We start from the raw sequence: 20,133 nt of genomic DNA on the forward strand, positions 1-20,133 counted from the left end.
AAAGAGCATTTTCCAGATCTAGATTTTTTATACTTGGATCCGGATCCTACTTGGATTCTATTTAGTAATACTATATCTGGATCTAACTTGAATTGGGTCGGCAAATTTTGGAAAATTTTAACATTTTTTTATCCGCTAATGGTTTTCTAACTTAAAAATTTTCACTCGGTCTATACTCGGCTGAGGTGGCAAGGGCACATAACCGTTGATCTTTTTCTTGTGTATCTCAAAGAAAAGATCTATGGTTCTGTGCTCTTGCCAGGTCAGTCAAGTACAGACGAAGTGAAAATTTTCAAGTCAGAAAATGCCGAATCATGTTTTTTATTACCTATTTTGCAAGTTTGTAATATTATTCAAGTTTAGCATTGTACTTCTTTATTTTATAAGAATCCTTCTTGCACATAAGTAGTGAAAAAGAATATTTTTAAAAACTTAAACATAGGTTTCAAAGTAATATATATTTGGATCCAAGTGGAATCTATCCAACCCGGAATTGAGTTATGTAAAGGGCATTAAATCATATTGGACCAATTTCGAGTTATGTAAAGGACATTAAACCATAGCGGACCGGTTTTTTTTAATTCAAGTCTATTTCAAGTAGGGGTGTCAATGGGTGCCGATTCAATCGAAATTAAATTGGAAATGAATACCCTAGTTTCGGATCATTTTTTATTGGAACTGATTAGAACTGGGTCTAAAATGTAATCGAACCAATAGGAATCGGAACCGTTAGGTTCTATCCAATAGGTACTCACGAGTATTCGGAATCGATCTATTTTGTAATTTCTTGTCGTACTATAGATGATTTAAGGTATTTTTTATTTAAAAAATAAATGCATGTTATATAAAATTCTTCAAATTTTCATATAAATTATCCATTGAAACTTAAAATGAGTTATCTTTTAAAAAAAATATATTATTTTTAACAAAATAAATTTTTATTTTTGAATAAAAATAATTAATTTGTATCTTAAGTGTAACAAATTATAATTAAGTTATCAATTTTATTAATAGTATGTTAATTTTTTCAAAAGAATTTTTTTAATAATGATTTGAAATATTTTTTTTCTCATTCGATTCTTGAGAATTGGAACCGATGAGTACCTTTTATTGTTTATGGTTCTAATTCTATTTTTTTTAATCGAACTCAAAACTAATAAGAACCAAAGCCGAATTAATATAATAATTATGAATTTAAGTTTCTTAGGAACCAAACCGAACCGACTCATTGACACCCTAATTTTAAGAATGGAAAATTACAAATCTACTAAGATGCTGTTTGTTAAACTGAAAAAAATAAGTGCTGAATAGCATTAAGCGCTAAAACTTATAAGCGCTGAATTTAAGTGCTAAAAAAGTTGTTTGTTTAGATGCTGAATCATGTTTGTTACACATTGCTGAAACTGATAAATTGTCTTTGTTACCCTTACAATCATATTATACATTGTTTGCATGTTTTAAATGCTTATTTATTATCAAACACAATAAAATATATTATTTCTTATAAAATTAAAATACAATTTATTTTTAAATAATAAATAATACTCAAATCTTCAATTTATAAATAATAATTTCTATTTATAAAAGCCCACAAATTTCAAATTAAAAATAATAATGTCATACAAGTCACCAAAATTTGAAATCAACTTTAAAAAGAACTTAATTTTTTATGAATAATTTTCGATGAAAATGAAGGATGTGTAATTATAAAAGCACCCTATGAATTAATAAGGGCAACCCACCCTATAGCCATTTTTTGTTTTGTTTTATATGGATTAAAATTTTTGGAATGACCAAATTTTTAGTGAGGATAATTTATATGGTCTAGAGATCATCCTCACCAAAAATCAGTTTATTTTGAAACTTCTAACTCGTTAAAAATAGTTTTCAAAAAAAAAAAAAATGGACAATTTACGGTTCTTGAACTTGTTTTGATAGGGTTAAAAGTTTCAAGATGTGCTGATTTTTTGTGAGAATGATCTCCTCATTGTAGAGATCATCCTCACCAAAAATCAACTCATTCCAAAAATTTTAACCCATATAAGACAAAATAATTTAGCTATGGTGTGGGTCTATTAATTTGTGGGGTGTCTATATACTTATCCATGGGATATAAGAGGTAATATCCTTTTAAGAATAAGGGCATAGTTGTCCATGCTCAAAAAAACAAAGGGCATACTTGTCCGCGTTGAAAAAGCGAAGTGCTTACCGCTTCAGCACTTTTTTTCAGCATCAAAATAGTGCTGAATTTTTTCCACTTATTTTCAGCAATAAGCACGAGTAAACAAACGCGCTATTTTGACAAAAGTGCTGAATTTAATTTTTTTCAGCAATAAGCACTGAAAAGTAGCGCAAACAAACACCACCTAAGAGTATGTTTGATTGCACATGGAAAATAGGGTGAAAAATCAATTTCCATGGAAAATGATATTTTTTAAGTGTTTGATTGCACATGGAAATGAAAATTCATTTTCCACCCCAATCAAAAAGTCCACCAAAACATGGATTTCACTTTCCCACCTATATGGGTGGGAAAGTGAAATTCACCAATATTTTTCATCCTCAATTCTTCCCCACTCATATCTTCTTCTTTTCTATCACCACCACCACCATTATACTAACCTCGTTGTCATCGTCATCACCGTCACCGTCGCCGTCTCTATCATCACCATCTCCAACCACCTTTTCTCTCTCTCTCTCTCTCTCTTCTTCTCCATATCCCACCTCCGCCACCACCACGACCACGTTTTCCCCCATCTTCCTCATCATCTTCTTCCTCACTTACCTCCGTTGTCGCCACCATCACCATCACATTCTCCCTTCTTCTTCCTCACTTACCTCCATCGTCACCATCGTCGTCGTTGTTATCTCCGCCGCCACCACCACCATCGCCATCGCCACTACCACCGTCTTCGTCGCTGTCGCTGTCGCCGCCACCACATCCTCCCCCCTTCCTCTTCCTCCTCATCTTCTCTTCTTCTTTTTTCTCATATTTTTTTCATGATTTTATTCAAGTAAAATCAAACAATGAAATTTGATTTTTTAACTCTACCTATTTTTCACAACTATTTTTCTATGGATTTCAAATTCCATGAAAAATCAATTTTCATACAATCAAATATACCCTAAATCTTGGATCTAATCTGTCCCATTTTATGTCCTAATGCAATAGCCTATAGGATATTTTTGATATTAAAAAACTGGGGGAGGTATTCTTTAAAAAAAAATATCAAAAACCGTTACTTGTCCATGTCAAACGTCCCATCCTTTTTTACTTGTGAAGGAAAAGAAGAATGTAATTAAAGAAATGGGCCATATAAAGTCGAAACAAGAGTCAAGCTAAGAAAGGGAGTTGATGATGGATGTTTGCTTTAGGGTGTCAATGGGACCCATTTAACCGCAACTGAATCGGAATTGGAGTCGATTACCTCAATTCCCGATCTTTTTTCTATTGAAAATAATTATAGTTGGATTTAAAATGAAATGAAATCAATAGAAATCGAAATTATTAGATTCTATTAATTGGGTACTCATGCCTACCCAAAACCAATTTATTTTATTATTATTTTTATATTATAAATAATTTAAAATATTATTTTATTTAAAATAAATGCATATTATATAAAAAATTTTCAATTTTTCATATAAATTATGGGTTGAAACTTAAAATGAGTTACTTTTTTAAAAATTTATTAGTTTTAACAAAAATAAATTTTTATTTTAAATTTTTTTTATTAATTTATATCTTAAGTATAATAAGTTATAAGTAAATTAATAATTTTGTTGATAATATATTAATTTTTTGAAAGAATTTTTTTTTTTTTTATAATGCTTTGAAATACTTTTTTTTCTCATTATTCTTGAGAATCGGAATCGATGGGTATCCATGATTTTTTACGATTCTAATTTCGATTTCATTTATTTTGGATTTAGACTTGGAATCGACAATAACTAGAACCAAACTAATATAATAGTTATGATTCTAAGTTCCTTAGGAACTGAACCATTGACACCCCTAGTTTGCTTTCAATCCTCCACGATATTACTGTTTAGTCCAACTCTCTTAAAGAGTTTTGTTGATCATGTACTCTAAAGACAAATGTTGCAATACATTAAATACACCTTGGAAAATAAGTTACAACCCACATTTGTAGTGATGGGATAGTGTCAATCATTCTCACTTGTACCCACTCCCTTGATAACTCTAATTGGAACACATAATTATCCTCACATTCTTATAAATTGAGGTGATAATATTTTTCATTTTAAAGGTGTCATTAGAAGGTGGCATGTGAAAATGCATATATATTAAAAGGGTTTATCTATAATCAAAATATTGATTAAAAAGTTTTTGAATATTACATAGTAAAAATGATTTAAAAGAAAAAAATTGAAATTAACAACGTACTTCTGAGTCATGGGTTGCAATTTTCTTGATTTTTCATCAAAATGACCATATTTATATATTAAGTTTAAAGTTCAAGGTGGGGGTATTTTTAAAATTTAAAATTTTAGTGTCGAACCACTTCTACTCCATCTTCTCTCATTATAATAATAAACATAAAGTAGACGTACAATCACAAATTTCTTATGACTAATCAAGTTTTCAAATAAGATTAAAATATTTATTTTACTTTTGCTATATTATTGCTTGTTGTCTGAAAAATCAAATTTCTTAGTATATTACAATAAATATTCATATTAATGGATTAGAAATATTTATTTGGATAAATTACTTATGAATAATCATGGAAGTATATGATTTTTAAATAGTATGAAATGCTTAGAAAACATAATGATTAAATAGACCTTAAATAGTAGAGATGTACAAAGTCTGGTTTTGTTACATTAAGGTGCATTAAACACACCTTGCAAATTTATTTATTCCTATTAAAATGCCCTCAAAAATCTTTTTTACCAAAATGCCTTTAAATACTTATTTCCAAGGTGTACTTAACATACCTTAACAGGAGCCCTTAGGTCACATGTTAACAAAACCCTTCAAAGAATTTGTCACTTATGACTGTTTTTAAGTATGGTTTCAAAACTTGGTTTGACTGTCTTGTTTGTGATGAGACAATTTATTTAACTCTAAATAATTATAATTTCATAATAAAATAAGATAATTAGAAAATATTTAGTCATAAAATCATATTTTATTTATATAATAAATGTTGAAAAAATTTGTAGAATTTTTTAGATTTTTGTGACCAAGTAGGTTTATTTGAACTACGATTTAAGTGGGTCTCATACTTTATTTGAGACAAGATCACTTGAAAACTTATTCTTCTCATTGAAGAAAATAATTTTATTTATTTAGTTGTTAAAAATATTTTTTGAGTAAATGAGAAATCGACTTCAAACAATCTTTACTAGCCATGATTTGTTATATGTGGTTTATAAAACTATTGGATTTATTAGTAAAACTCTTTAGTTTCACATTGGATAAGAATAAGAAATTTGTTTAGTTCTTATATAAAATTTCTCATATCACTTAAGTGAATATGAGAGAAAGACTTGAATAAGCCCACGCACACGCAAGGGGCCCATAGGCTAAAAAAAGATTTAAACCATAGGTCAAAAAAATCCTTAATTCGTGTGCACGCGTAAGGGGTGCAAATTTTGATAATTTAGCTTCACGTGGGTATGCGTGGCGGGCCCTTTTACTAATTTACATGTTAGGCTTAAGCCTAAGTTTAGAACACCTTTTTATTTTCCATGGGTACCTGTTTGTCTAGTTAAGACACCTTCTTTGAATCTTTAAATTGTTTCTTAAGAGACATCTTTCCTTTTTTAAGAAACATTATGTCTCTTAAAACCTAATTTTCATTTTTCATTCAATTTTTTTTTCTTCTATTGTTTTAACTTAGTTGCATTTTGATTTCTCGTATGTATTTTTTGAGAGTACAAACTTAGTGATCGGTTCATCAGAAGTGTAGATTGAAATGCTGCATCTGCACGTATGATCATTGTATAATGGGAGATAATTGTTCATTGATCCGTGGACAACAAATTGGGAGAACAAAATTGTCTTAAGGACATTATGTTCAATGCAAGCCTCGATCAATTTTTATTTTGTTCGTTTCTCAGGATTTTATCGAATAATAATAAATACTTAAAATTTAAAAAAATAATTACTATTTTAATCAAAATCTATAAATTCCCAATTGACTCGATCGAGTTATATTGACTCGTCTGAACTTTTCGAAATATCGTCAGAGACATCTCGTTTATCTCGCGAGATGAGATAAATGTTAAGATGTCATGTATATCCATATCGTTGTTGAACAAGATCAAGATGACTTGGACCTCAATCTCGGCCAAAATTTAAAATCATGTCTCCAAGTCGGTTCCTTTTAGAACAATACGTGCTAAAAGCAAGTATGGATTTGGATTGCTATTGGAAGTTTTGGTGGTCAAAAGCATATAATAAAGGATTTTAGTACAACTTAAAGTGGGGTTGTATGTAATACTATGTATGTGAAGATTCTCTATTAAAAATAATTATTTAAAAAAATATGACGTTGACGTCCCCAAAAACTTGGTGAAGAAGCTTGGTGAACATGACAAACCTGTGGGGTATGTTTGATTTGGGCATGGAAAATGGATTAAAACAATTACTTTTCTTGAAAAATGTGATTTTTGGGACTTTGATTACTAATTGATGGATTCCAAATCCATCTCCTTAGAAAATTATGTTCTCACCTCCCAAATTAAAAATCATAATTTTAAAACTCAACTCAACTTGATGCTCATCGAGTTGAGTCAAGTCAAAAACTTTCAAGTCAACTGGAACAAATTAGATAAAAATATATTAAATTTAATAATATTTTAAAAATAATTTTTATATTCTAAAGTATTTAATTTCTTGTTCTTCACAAAAATATTACATATAGCTGAATAACTCGGTTTAGTTTTTGACTTGATAAGGTGCATTTTCGAGCTGACTCGACAAGTTGTCTTCATCAAATTTTGGGAATGGGTTGCTTCACAATCCAATTAAATTGAGTAAACTTAGAAAATCATGTTAAAAATCAATTATCTTTTTGCTATTTTCCAAGGTACAATCGAATGATGAACTTCATTTTCCCAAAGAATTTGTTTTATCTTAAAAATGAATTCCATGCAATCAAATAGACCTAAGGTTAATTTGAGTCCATATTTTAAAGAATAATGCTGAAGTGACCATAGGTTAGAATCTCATATCTCACTTCTTGACGTGAAAGTGTATGGAAACCATTGATGCTTTTCATCGAGATATGAGTGAAAAAAGCATTTGTAGTTCCTGGCTATTCACTTTCACGTCAAGAAGTGCGATGTGAGGTTCTAGCTTGAGGTCGCTCCAACACGACTCTATTTTAAAATTTTAAAAATTTGATTTGTATTATAAAGGTGATTACTTAATTTTTATATTAGAAATTAATTGAAATAAAAAATGAGACAAAATCTACTTTCTTATAACGCTTTCAATAAATAAGACTTGGTTCTAGACAGCATGGAAGTGATATTTCCCTTTAATTATAAAATTAGAGTGTGCTCATAGTGATGGGTACAACATCCTTTTAAGGGGTAAAGGGGTAAATTAGAAAATACAATAAAATTAGAAGGATATTATTAAAAAAGGGGGAGAAGGGAAAAAATAATAAAGTTCAAGGGATATTATCGAAAAATGAGAAACTGAGGATTTGCAAAATATAAAGTTCAAGGTGTATTCTTAGAAAATGGAGAAAAGAAAAGTCAATAAAAATGAAAGTTGTTATTAAGGGTGTCTTGAGCTCACTAGCCCCGCCCAACTCAATTGACAAAACAAGAGTTGGGATTTGACTATTGATCCAGCAAAGGTAGGATTGGGCTCAATAATTTACAGCCCATTAAATTTTGGTTGGGCTATAGCCTAATAATGCCTAGGCCTCTATTGTAACTTTTCTACTAAAATTTTACTAATTTAAAATACATTGTATAAGTATACTTTAACTCTCATGAGTTGTTCTAGGTAGAGGTTGATTCTTTAAGGTCGAATTAGGGTTAGACCAAGCCCAGTTCGAACTCACCCATTAACAACACTAGTTGCTATTGAGATTCATGGTAAGATCAAATTTCAAATCCTTTTTACGAGAAGATAAAGGCTAAGACAAATGGAGGGGACAATCTATATGGAGTAGAAGAGTTAAGGTAATAAAGTCGAATGGGTATTGTTAAAAAAAATTAATAGTAGAAAGAAAATTAAGTTGGAGGGGTATTATTAGAAAGAGAGGTAAAAAAAGAAAAACAATCAAATTTGGAAGGATATTTTTGGGAACGATAGGGTTTAAAATGGGTTGAGTTCAAGTCGGATATGAGTATATCTATGTCTTATTTTTTTATCTGTCTCGGATCTTACTAGTTAAAATCATACCTGAAACATTTCATTTTCATTAAATCCATATCCAAATCCGACCCAACCAAATTATTTGATTTGGATTAGATAATTTCGAGTCGTTTAAGGTTATTTTAAGGAAAATCGTGATCAAAAGGTAACTTGAACTTAAAATCTCTTCCTTTTTTTAGGGAAACCTTAGTCATTGTGTCGAATACTTGTTGGTTGAAGAAATATATCTTGAAAAATATAACTCATTCAGATCTAAGTAAATATAGGGATATATTCGTATTCGACTTGGGTCAAGGGACATCAACCCATATATGACCCATTTTTTTAAATTCAAATATACTTGAAGGAACAAACCTTTTAAATTCAGATTTCAGATCACTTTAATTCTAAATAAAATCCAACCCATTTTAAGTCCTAGGTAAGGAAGAGAAAATATGATAAACTTAAAAATTATCATCAAGATTCTTGACTATATTAAATCTCAACCCCTCTTTTTGTCTGAGAAAAAAAGAGCAAGGTCACCATTATTTTATTATTAGAGTTTGGGGCTAATAAGACTAGAAGAGGAAAGACTATTAAGTTCAAGGAGTATTGAGAAAAAAGTAGAAAAGAAAAAATAATAAAATTAAAAGGGTATTATTCAAATAGTTGGGATAAATCTCAATCATTGTATTTGCATTTAAATCATTGGGATCAAATTTTTTATTTTATTTTTATGAGTCCCTCTTTATAGTCAATAGGGAAGAGACGAGAAAAGACAATAAAATTAAAAAATTACGTTAAAATTTATAGTGAGATTATAACGTGAAAACTCTTTATAGGGAAAATGGGTGTTGATCCTTGTGATTTGTAATATATCAGCCACGTGTAATACTGAGCACTAATAGGTCCCAACAGGATCTAAGCGATCATGTCCACTTTCTTTCTACGAAGATTCAAATGTCCACATTGTCAACCGTGTGGGACCTGTACGGAAAGTATGACGTGTACGCCTTACGTTACTCACTCTGATTTAACGCGGCTTGATTTTAAAGTCGACTCGCACATACAGGTGCTAAGCTGCTTCGGAGGATCCTTCATAGAGAGAGAGAGAGAGAGAGAGAGATTTAAAGGTCTCTTATGTTTTTAGGGTTTCAAGAGTAGGAGAATTTGCAGAAGAATATATAAATTGAGTCGTTTTTGTGTTGATTTGGGAGGAGAGATGGATATGTTGTCTTTGAAACTTCCAGTAGGATTTAGATTTAGTCCTACGGACGAAGAACTAATCGATCACTTCTTACGATTGAAAATCGAAGGCAAAGAATCGCTAGTCGAACTTATTCCAGAAATTGATATATGCAAACATGAACCAGAGGAATTGCCCAGTAAGAAAAAACCAGTTTTTTTCTTTATCAATTAGTGATTTTGTTTAATAGGGTCTATTGTTCTTCATGAATTTTGATCTGGGTTTATGATAATTTTCTTTTTAATTAGGGATTTCATTAGGGTTTCAATTTTGGGAGTTGATTTTGAGATAAAAATGTTAACTTTCTAGAATTTTTTAAAAAAATTTCTTGATTTCTTATAGGTTTGTCGAAAATTAAGAATGGTGATCCAGAGTGGTTCTTCTTTACTCCTCGAGATCAAAAGTACCCAAAAGGTCGTCGATCGAACAGAGCGACCGTAGGCGGGTATTGGAAAGCCACAGGAATGGATCGAAGAATTAAATCTCGCTCATGTGGAAAGAAAGTGATCGGTATGAAGAAGACATTGGTTTTCCATAGAGGACGTGCTCCAAAGGGTCAGAAGACCAATTGGATCATTCATGAGTATCGCATGAACTCTGTTCAGGTGGGATTTTTATCCCTCTTTTCTCTCAATCTGTTTTTTCTGTTTTTTTGGTTTGTTTGTTTGTTTATAAAACAAGGTGGATTAGAAGATCTCACAATATCATATTTTTATTTAGATAAAAGAAACATTTAAATTACTAAAAATGTTATTTTTATATATAAAAAAAAAACTACAAAAAACCAGGTTGAGTTGGCCGAGTTTTATTGTTTCTGAACTTGTTCTATTTAATTTTTTATTTTTATTTTTATTTTTTATTTTTTTGTGTAAAATTTTGGTTTTGATTCATAATTCCACCTTGTTTCCTTGCATTAATGGTTGTGAGAAATCTACATGCTTTTATCTTGTTCTGTAGTCTTGGTTTGATCAATTGTATTTGAAACTCACCTCTGTTTCAGTGAAAGCAAGAGAGAATGCCTTGTTTGTCTGTTAACATGGTTAATTACTCAAGATTGGAACCAATGGTCTGGGTGGTTGGGCTTATAGTGTTTGAAAATTAAGTACATAGTTTTTTCTGAGAACGAGGTGCAATTTCATTTTTGGTTTTAGAAAACAGGAGCCTTTGTTCTTAACTTCTCTTAACAATGGTTGTTTCTCAAGAGAGAAGTTTATTATCTAATACTCTGTTATTCCTTTCAACCCAGATATTATATATGGTTGTATTCAATGAGATATATTTTTTTCTATAGCAGATGATAGATGAGATATCGAGTTTTGTTAGAAACGTAATTTCACTTGGATTATATATGGATTTGCTGGCTACTCTAGAGGGAGGGAGGGGGTCCAATTTTAATAGATCTTGTGGGTGCTGAAGAGTTTGTTCATTTAATGTGAACTAACAGAATCTAGTAGCGACTTCATGTTAAAGTTTAATTGTAGTTATTTATTTTTGGATAGGTTTATGTTTGAAGTTGGTTTAGGTTCCCGGTCTGTAGTAAAATAACCCACACACAGACTTTACCACATCACTGAGGTGGCACTTTTGTTTGATGAAATTATTTACAAAACGTGAGGGTTGATGTTGTAACATTTTCAAACTTGATACTCCCTTGCAGGTTCAGAATAAATTTTATTGCTTCTTCAAATTAGACCTTTGGCTTGGCAATCCTGAATGCTAGGAAAATGGATTTTTTTGCTTATATTTCTGAGTGTTCTATTTGATTTGTTCTTGTGTTTTGTATCTGTCTTTCTGTGATTTATGGTTTGTCACTGTTTCAGTAGTGGATTCTAAAGATTCTGTTATTTTTTCTTTGGATTTCCTTTTGTTAGTCGTTTATTTAGCAATATATATTATTATTGGTCGCGAGGGCCTTTTCATTGCTAGAATTTGTTAGTAAAATGTATATTATTGTTCTTTTGCAGGGTCAGTTTGTTCTCTGTCGGTTATTTGATAAAGAGGAGAAGCCGGAGTACTCAAACAGTGAGGAGATACAGCTGCTTGGCTCCCCTCCCACTGCAGCTAGATCTTCTCTTGAAGGTTCACCTTCAAACCAGGCAATAGTTCAAGCAACTTCTGAGACAGTTCTGCAAGTTGGAATGGATGATGAATCAGACAATACAAGTTCTGATGCTTTTGCACCTGAAGAGAGCCACGAGGACGATCATGAAGAAGAAGTGAGAACTAGAGGGGTGAATTGGGAATTTGATATTTTAGTTTCTACTTTCATATGGATCCTTGAATGAGTAAAAGAAACTCAAAACTAAAGCTTTCCTGCTCTTGCTTTTTTCAGGTGAATACAATACTAGGAGTAGATTGGAGTTTCTCACAAGCGCCAACACTTGAGACATTGGATCTCAAAACTTTGCCTCAATTGCATTACTCTGCCATTCCCTTTGGCGATGGCCTCAATAGGATGCAATCCCCGGATGATACTGATGTGGCATATGTGGATGATTTTCTCATTGACACAGACACCGAAGTGGGACAAGAACAGGTGCAAGCTAAACCCTCTAATAGTTGGTTGGGCCTTGTATGTTTTCATTTGGGGGTGCAATTTGGTCTGGTTCAAACCTAGTAACCGAACCAAAGCAATAGCTTTGGGTTGGTTTGTAACAAGTTGCGGTTTGGTTCTGGATTATGAAAATTGAGAACCGATCAGTTGGTTTGGTTCTCAGTTCAAGGCTTGTATAGAACCCAACCCTTGCATAATATATAAATTTATTATGAATTATTTTATGAGTTAGGACATAGATTAATGACTTTTTATTTATTTATGGATAAATGAATGAATTTTTATGGATAGATTAATAATTTATTGATGAAATTTATGTTTATTATATATTCATTTTTTTTTTTCATTAAAAATATGTTACTTCAATTTATAGAATATTGCCAACCCATAGAACTGAACCGAACCAAACCAACCTTAGTTTGTTTTGGGTTGGTTTGGTTCTATGGCATCTTGGTTTGGTTTTGGTTCTTATTTAGTGGCACCAATGTATGTTGGCTTGCTCCAATTTGGACCCAAACTGAACCAAGTTGCACCCCTAGTTTTCATAGATGGTTTTGATCTTCAGAAACTAACCTTTTATATTTTCCCCTCTAAGTCACAGACTCCTGAAGAAATTGTCCAGTTTTCGGATGGGATTGTGGGTATCAATGATTCTTTACAGATGCAAACTGTCAAACATGGGGATGGGAATATGAATTCCCTTTTGAATGATTATGCTGCTCTTGATGCTTCCTCCCCTGACTCTGCTACACTCCCCTTCCATGATCTCTTCAATGGTCGTTCTGTCTACGACAGTGACATTCCTTCTGGGACTGGAATCAAGATAAGGTCCCGCGAGTCACAATCTCGTTTGAATTCCCAGAACTTTGTAAACCAAGGCAACGCCGTGCGAAGGCTCCGGTTTCAACGGAAGCTTACCCGCAGAGCAGTTTCCTTCGAGGGGAGAGAATTGGGCTGCAATGCAGAAGATAATGAGGTAAAACAAACATTTACTGGGCAGAGTATTTCTTCAAGCAGAAACTAGGGCTTAAAATGGGTCAGATACGGTTCGGGTTGGATTTGAGTACATCCATATCTTAATTTTTATCCGGATCCGTTTCTGATCCGACTTGGATCTTATTAGCTAAAACCATATTCGAATCATTTTGGTTTCAATAAACCCACATCCGGATCCAACCTGATCGAATTACTTGATTCCAGTAGGATAATTTTGGACCACTGAACATTTTTTTGCTATATTTCTTTTCTAATTGCTATACTATTTTATTTTACCATGATTATTCTTTTATATTATAAGAATTCATGTTATATTAAGGTATAAAAAGAAAGATATTTTGAAAAACATAAAAAATTAATTTTCAAAGTAATATATCATTCGGATGTAGGCAGATATAGTGAGGATGGATCCATATCTGACCTGGATCCGTCTTGGATCAAGGGACATCAACCCATATTCGACCCATTTTTTATTCAGATCTACTCCAAGTGTCCAAATCCGCTAAATTTGGATCACTCAGATTTAGCATAAAATCTGAACCATTTTATGCCTAGCAGAAGCAATGTAGATAAGCTGTTATATCTATTCGATGGTTTTGAACTCCATTAAACTTGCTGTTTGCAGGTTGTTGGAGAAGCTATAGAACACACTGCCAATGATGAGGTTCAGGAGACCTCCCTCGTAGACTCTCTAATTAATGAGGAAATTTTACATGAACCCAACACGGAGCTGAGGTTGAGACTGAGTTCGAGACGGGATGGTGTAATAAACAAGGATAGACAACCCACATCCCTATTAGCAGAGCTACCTTCTACTCGTCGCTCAAGTTTCTCATCTCAGTACATGGTCCTTGTTGCACTAGTTATGTTCGTGTTCATTCTGTTTGTTGGGGCATGGAGATTCTTGACGTCTTGATGGATGGAGACTCATGAATCTTATTTCGCCATTCAACTCTTTGTTTAACATGGATAACACAACGTATAATTGATACCTTTTATAGTGACTGGCAGGGAAACTCTTTAGGGTTTTGGTTGGTAGGAGTGTGAATAAGTTGTGTACATATATGCTAAAATTCTGGATTTTGTATTATTGTGTGTATGTACTTGTATTGTATCTATGTTTTAATTTAAGTGGATTTTTAGTGCTTTATATCATTGTATATAATCAACAGTTTTGTTTTTTTTTTTTTTTTTTTGTTTTTTCCATTTGAACTCATTTCTATTATTCTTTTAGTTACCTTGTTATGTATAATTGCTACGGTTCGTTAGTTCTAATCTGCAAACATCATCATAATTACAACTCTCGATTATCAACCTTACATTTTGGAGATTATCAACCATCGACGTCATTCTAACCTCATATTTGTTCTGATTATTCATGCATAATGTGTAGCATTAACATCAAGTACCTAATCTTCAGAAATGTAAATTCAAAATTGACCACCAAAACTAAATCTTCTTCAAAATCCAAGAAAAATTTCCATTTGATTTAACCTCAATCTGTGGCTCTTAAGATTTTATTAAGGATGGAGTTGAACCTGAGCGGTATGAGATGCTCCACCCTAGTTTTCATACTTTTCAAACTACTGTTTTCTTTCAAAACCCATATCCTTCTAAATTCTGTTCACTTTCTTGTTACATATATGATAATATGAACAAATTTAGTCTGGAAGCTGGAGGATCGCTTGAACATAGGGAGATTCAAAACTACGGCTTTTAAGCAACAAACAAGGAATGAGACTTTCTTTTGTGCGAAATCCATTGCGCGGTAGTGCATCCATTTTGTTGTTGGACCAAAGACCCGTAGTTCTTTGGCTGTCTCCGCCAACCGATAGGGCCGAGGGAACAAGATGTTTCACATTACAAAATTATCATTGCATATTACTTCCAAAATCCCAGATTAGCATTCACCTATTTCAATTAAAATGGTGTTATATTAGGGTTTTGTAAAAAAAGACGTATCATTCTCTTAGGGTCTGTTTGCTACAGATTTGAGCTTTTGCTTCAGGATTTTGTGTCTAGGAGAAGTAGAAGCTCAGAGTTTGGGAAGTTGTGTTCAGGAGAATCTTGTTTATTACAGAAATTGACAAAATTATCATTTCACCCTCATACGATTTTTGGTGTTGGCTTCTCATAGTGGCTCTCATGTGAAAGCAACCCTAATAAGACTTCTCAAAAACGTAATTTTGGAATTTTCACAAAAACTATTGAAGCAAAAGTCGTTACTAACAAACATGTTTTTCCAACTTTTTCGGCTCAAAACCCAAAAAACCGTAACAAGTATACCCTTGATCTCTTATATAGGATTATTTTTAGTGTAGCTCTTTCTCTCTTATCTTTCCATGCTAAACCCTAAACCCTAAACCCCTATTCAACTCATTCCTTGCCCGTTGATATATATAAAATATCATTATAGTTTCATCAAAACTTATTGTATTATCAATGGAAAGTGTTGGATGGATGACAAAAGAAAAAGCTGTAAGATTCATCTCTATCCCTAATCGCAAATATTGGGGATGGAGTATATAAATCCCATTTTCCCATTCACTCATACTTAAATTTAATCTTTAGTTAATGTTTACAGTCTCAACTCTTAATATAAATTAAATTATGTATCACACCCCCAATTAAAGATTAAGACACTCTCTTTAAACATGACCAAGGTTTGGCTCAAATTATAATCTCAACGTTACAAAACATTATAATGCTCGTTCAAATAGTTTCAATAGTTGTTTACAATTCTGATTAGGCTCGTGTAAAATCCTAACCCCCACCCTTTTTTTTTTTTTTGTCATCTTCTAGCGATCGTCCTTGAGTACAATAATTTTGAATCCCTTGTTGACCGTCACCGTGGTGCTTTAAAACTTAAAAGGTCAGGTACACAAGGCACGAGCTGGTTGATACCCCATGTTTTCAAACTAATGATATATATATTGATCTCGGTCTTCTATTAGAGACAAATAAAAAATGACTTATTTACCCTTGCCTTCAACCTCTAATATGTGAAAAACTCATTATCTTCAATCTCGTGAGTAGAAGTTTTTATCCTCTTCGATCCTAGGACTCCATCTCTACAACAACCTTCAAACCTCAAGAATAAATGTAAGTAGAAGATAAAGGATTTTGGGATGAAACAATTAAGGATTTGAAGATGAGGTTGAACAAGCTAAATATTTTTTACCCTAGAGGATTAAAACGTTGAAGATGACAAATTTTTTTGAGAAAATCAAGGGTTTTGATCATAATTACCAAGTCAGGGTTTGGGAATAAGTCGGCAAGGGGAAAATTCGAAAAAATTGAAAAAAAAAAAAAAAAAAAAATCGAGCTAGATTAGGGCTATGTAATCGTTCCTACTAGCGGGTGTTTTAATATTAAATCGTCAAGTTCTATATTAAATTAAAATAATAAATCAAGAATTCCCATGTTGATATCATCCATGCCTCCATCGACAACAAGTAACCACATATTCAAAGTTTATACTATTCAAAATATAAAAAGGACCACAATCATGTGTCCAAATTAGGATTCATTAGCACTTCAAAAACATCAAATCAATGTCATTCTCATTTGCATCCTCATTATTTTACGTATTATTCATAATTTAATTGTGAATTTCATAAAAATCGCATATTATTAAAAAAGTCGTTATTAAATCAGTGAATGAAAAAGTCAAGATTTAATCGTGACTTTTTCAATAAGTCTAGAGACTTTGGTGACTTATGATTTTTATTAGAAATTGAAGATGAAGGCATGTGGATCATTTTATCAGTCTACGCATTATTCATAATTTAATCGTGAATTTCATAAAAGTTGCGTATTATTAAAAAAAATCGTTATTAAATCAGTGAATGAAAAAGTCAAGATTTAATTCAATTTTTTCCATAAATAGGAGACTTTGGTGGACTATGGTTTTGACTAGAAGTTGAATATGAAAGCATTTAAGTCATTTAATCAGTCTTATATAGGAAACAAGGTCAAAGGGTATGTCAACAATTTTCGAAAAATAATAGAACGTGGGCATTTCAAATATTCATGGAGAGTTATTTTTCTAAACCACCCTATTATCCTATATAAAAAATTTAATTTCAATTTATAAATAAAAAAGATTGGGGTGAGAGAGGCTCGAACTCTCGACCTCAGGATAACTCTTAGCTATGAGACCTACGCGCTAGCCAACTGCGCCACCACCCCACTGTTGCTTAAGACTTAATATATTAATTTAATAATCTTATTCTTTAGATTGCAGATTCTCAGCTTCTTTTCACATAGGTTGATCACTCACTTAAGGCCAATAGCCCAAGAATGTTTAGCTACTCTTCGGTAAACCCACACAAAACCATAAAAGGATCGCTATTATTATTATTTGTGCTAAGTTACCAAAAACTATTCCTCCAAATTTGCTATTTAGGGCTTCCAGTGATCGAGTTTGGGCTGAGCTGAGTTACCATGATCCAGCTGAACAGCTCAAGGCGAAGAAGTTCAATTGGATTGGGGATCGATCAAGTTAATTGTGAAAAAGAAAATTAAGTCCTTATGGGATCAAATAAATAACATTTTGGACAATGTCATTATCACCACGACGACGATCCATGTCAAAACGCGAGTCTTGTCTTAATGTATTATTTGCATGTAACATTGAAGTAAAATAAAGGTTAAATTAATCATTCATTTTTCAATTTCTGATAAACTAATCTTGAGATTATAAATGTCATAGTGGATTGAAATTTCTCAAGCACGGTAATTAAGGTATAAACAAATATTCAATGTTTATAAGCATTAAAAACCCCCTCTTAAAATATATTTATTGTTTTATTTTTTTTTCATTAAAAAAAATATCTTTGACATTATGTAATGACTTTAATTTCTCAAAAAAAAAATTGAGTTTTTTTTTTTTATATATATATTTATGAAAATGTCATTGCTCATTGACGATACTAAACTTTTTTTACATTCCATGGAAAATTTTGTGTACAACATGGAAAATTTTGTGAAAAATTATTTTTGTTGCTCGAGTTGCATAAAAGATAAAAATATTATTTGAATTTGAATTTTGTGATAACTATATAAAAAATTACGATAAAATCAATGTTTTGAGAAAAAATTGAATTATTACACCCCAATTTCTTAAATTATTAGAGAGCTACTATTGGCACTCCAAATTTTAGTAGTTGTTTACAATTCTAATTAGGCTCATATAAAATCCTAAATCAAATATTTATTTTACAATTTTTAAGAATTTTACTGCTATGTGTGATGGCAAATCATTTTCCTAAGGAGGAGGTAAGATAATGATTTGCCACTAGTGAAGGAAAATTGTGTGTTGGCAAAAATTTTCCACTCAATTGTCTAATTTTTCATGCACCAAACACTTGAAAATAGCAATTTTTCAAAGAACTGTAATTTTAACCTAATTTTTTGTGCAATCAAACCTACCCTAAGTTTTGCCATAAAATCTAGTGAGTTGTGGTGTTAGGTTGCCAATTGGGTAGTCCATTTGACCTTAACAACCCTTGGTAAGAATTGGAATCTTACTTAGTAAGAAAAGTCTTTCTCTTTAGAATTTTATTTTTGGAGATATCTTTTAATGGGAGAGCCATGTAATGCCATAATTAGAGTTTTTGTTTTTCTCTTAAAACATTTAAGAGATTTTTTTCCCAAATGAATCTTATAACGACATGAGATGGGGTCAAGAGTTTTAATTTTGGGGGCCTTCTCTCAACTGGGGTCTTAGGCGATTGCCTTAATCGCCTTATGGTTGAGCCAGCCTTGTATGCAATACAATACAAGAGGGTCAAAAGACATGACATGACATGATCTTATCTTGTTTCTCCAGAGGGTGACCCTTTTGAATTGCAAGACAAAAGGCGTGCATGTTGGCCAAATCCTTTGAGACACATAAGTGCTCAACACAGTCATGCACACCATGACTACTCCTTTGATCATGGTCCCACCTTTCAGGGAAAGAGGATTAGGGAGGGAGGGAGAAGAGGAGTACTTTCGGTCCTACCTTACATGTCTCCATACTTTGTATAGGATCCAATCACAGATACAGCCTAACATTCCTTGAACGCAACACCCTTTCTGTCATTCCTATACAAGCCCATCAAATTTTACATTCTCAAAGATTTCATGGTTGGAAAAAGAACAACTCCCAAATCACAACAAGGCACGCATGGTATGGTCTCTCTCTCCATCAACCAATCAGAAAACAAGAAGAGAAGAACCTTCTTTTAGATAGATTTATATAAATATATATTCTTTTTGCTCTCTAAGCTCTAACACTTAATTTGTCCAATCAAAGGTGAAGGTTAGCTCATTATATCCTCTAGGTAGACCATAGCAGCCCTATAGATTGGGTATCTATAACGAGTGTCATATAAAATAAATCCCATGTGGACCTTATCAATGTATATGTCAATAACACTAAATTGTAGTCTTTAGGACTATCAATGGATCAATCCAATAAGAATGGGATCATATTACGTGAAAAAGAGGTAAATTTACTTAAGGAATAAAAGAGTCGTGTCAAATTTACCCCTTTTTTAAGTAGTACTATCGGATCTAGAACCATCTGTTGTGTACTAAATTAATTCAACTCATGAATCTAAATATTTGAATTCAAACCAAATCAAATAGTAAATGGATTGGTTCTTGAACTTGGATCATGTTCTAATATAGATGTGGATCATATACTTAAATAATTATATTTAAAGAATAAAACACAATGGTAAATTCCATTCCTTTGTCGGGAGATTTATACCCCCATAAACAACATATTTCGAGGACGGTTGTCCTTAGTCTTCTCTTCTTCCCCCTCCCAAAAATATCCCAATTTTATTGTCTTTCTCTCGTACATCTTTTCAAAGCACACCCTTACAACTTTTTATATGATTTTTCCTCTTTTTTCCTTTTTCAATAATACCCTTTTAACTTTAGGATATTTTAGTAATACCTTCATGCGAAATAGGCGAAATTAGGATTATCCCCTCA

At 32.1% G+C, this 20,133-nt stretch overlaps 1 protein-coding gene and 1 non-coding gene across 4 annotated transcripts; one reads left to right on the forward strand and one right to left on the reverse strand.

Moving 5' to 3' along the window:
- The first annotated feature begins 9,435 nt into the window (after positions 1 to 9,435).
- LOC147390761 (NAC domain-containing protein 62-like) lies at positions 9,436 to 14,329 on the forward strand. 3 transcript variants are annotated; one of them, XM_086458797.1, is made up of 6 exons: positions 9,436 to 9,732; positions 9,936 to 10,198; positions 11,558 to 11,824; positions 11,926 to 12,129; positions 12,743 to 13,123; positions 13,769 to 14,329. In XM_086458797.1, exons 1-6 carry the CDS (start codon positions 9,570 to 9,572, stop codon positions 14,057 to 14,059), a joined length of 1,569 nt encoding a protein of 522 aa, XP_086314923.1. In that variant the 5' UTR covers positions 9,436 to 9,569; the 3' UTR covers positions 14,060 to 14,329. The 3 variants fall into 3 exon arrangements, with proteins under 3 accessions (XP_086314923.1, XP_086314924.1, XP_086314925.1); XM_086458798.1 differs by having other exon boundaries at positions 9,437 to 9,732; positions 12,749 to 13,123; XM_086458799.1 differs by having other exon boundaries at positions 9,437 to 9,732; positions 11,558 to 11,809.
- Positions 14,330 to 17,250: 2,921 nt separating this feature from the next.
- On the reverse strand, positions 17,251 to 17,334 carry TRNAM-CAU (transfer RNA methionine (anticodon CAU)). The gene is given in 2 exon segments: positions 17,251 to 17,286; positions 17,297 to 17,334. It is a non-coding gene; the product is annotated as a tRNA-Met (tRNA).
- Between the last annotated feature and the right edge of the window lie 2,799 nt (positions 17,335 to 20,133).

The sequence above is a fragment of the Akebia trifoliata genome, chromosome 11 (genome assembly GCF_017979445.1).
Source record: "Akebia trifoliata isolate Shusen 1 chromosome 11, ASM1797944v1, whole genome shotgun sequence".
In the NCBI taxonomy this organism is placed as follows: Eukaryota; Viridiplantae; Streptophyta; class Magnoliopsida; order Ranunculales; family Lardizabalaceae; genus Akebia; species Akebia trifoliata.

Coding starts and splice junctions, on each gene's coding strand:
- LOC147390761 (XM_086458797.1), top strand. CDS start 9,570: ATGGATATGTTGTCTTTGAAACTTCCAGTAGGATTTAGATTTAGTCCT. Junction 11,825..11,925: donor AAGAAGTGAGAACTAGAGGG/GTGAATTGGGAA, acceptor TGCTTTTTTCAG/GTGAATACAATACTAGGAGT. Junction 13,124..13,768: donor GCAATGCAGAAGATAATGAG/GTAAAACAAACA, acceptor TGCTGTTTGCAG/GTTGTTGGAGAAGCTATAGA.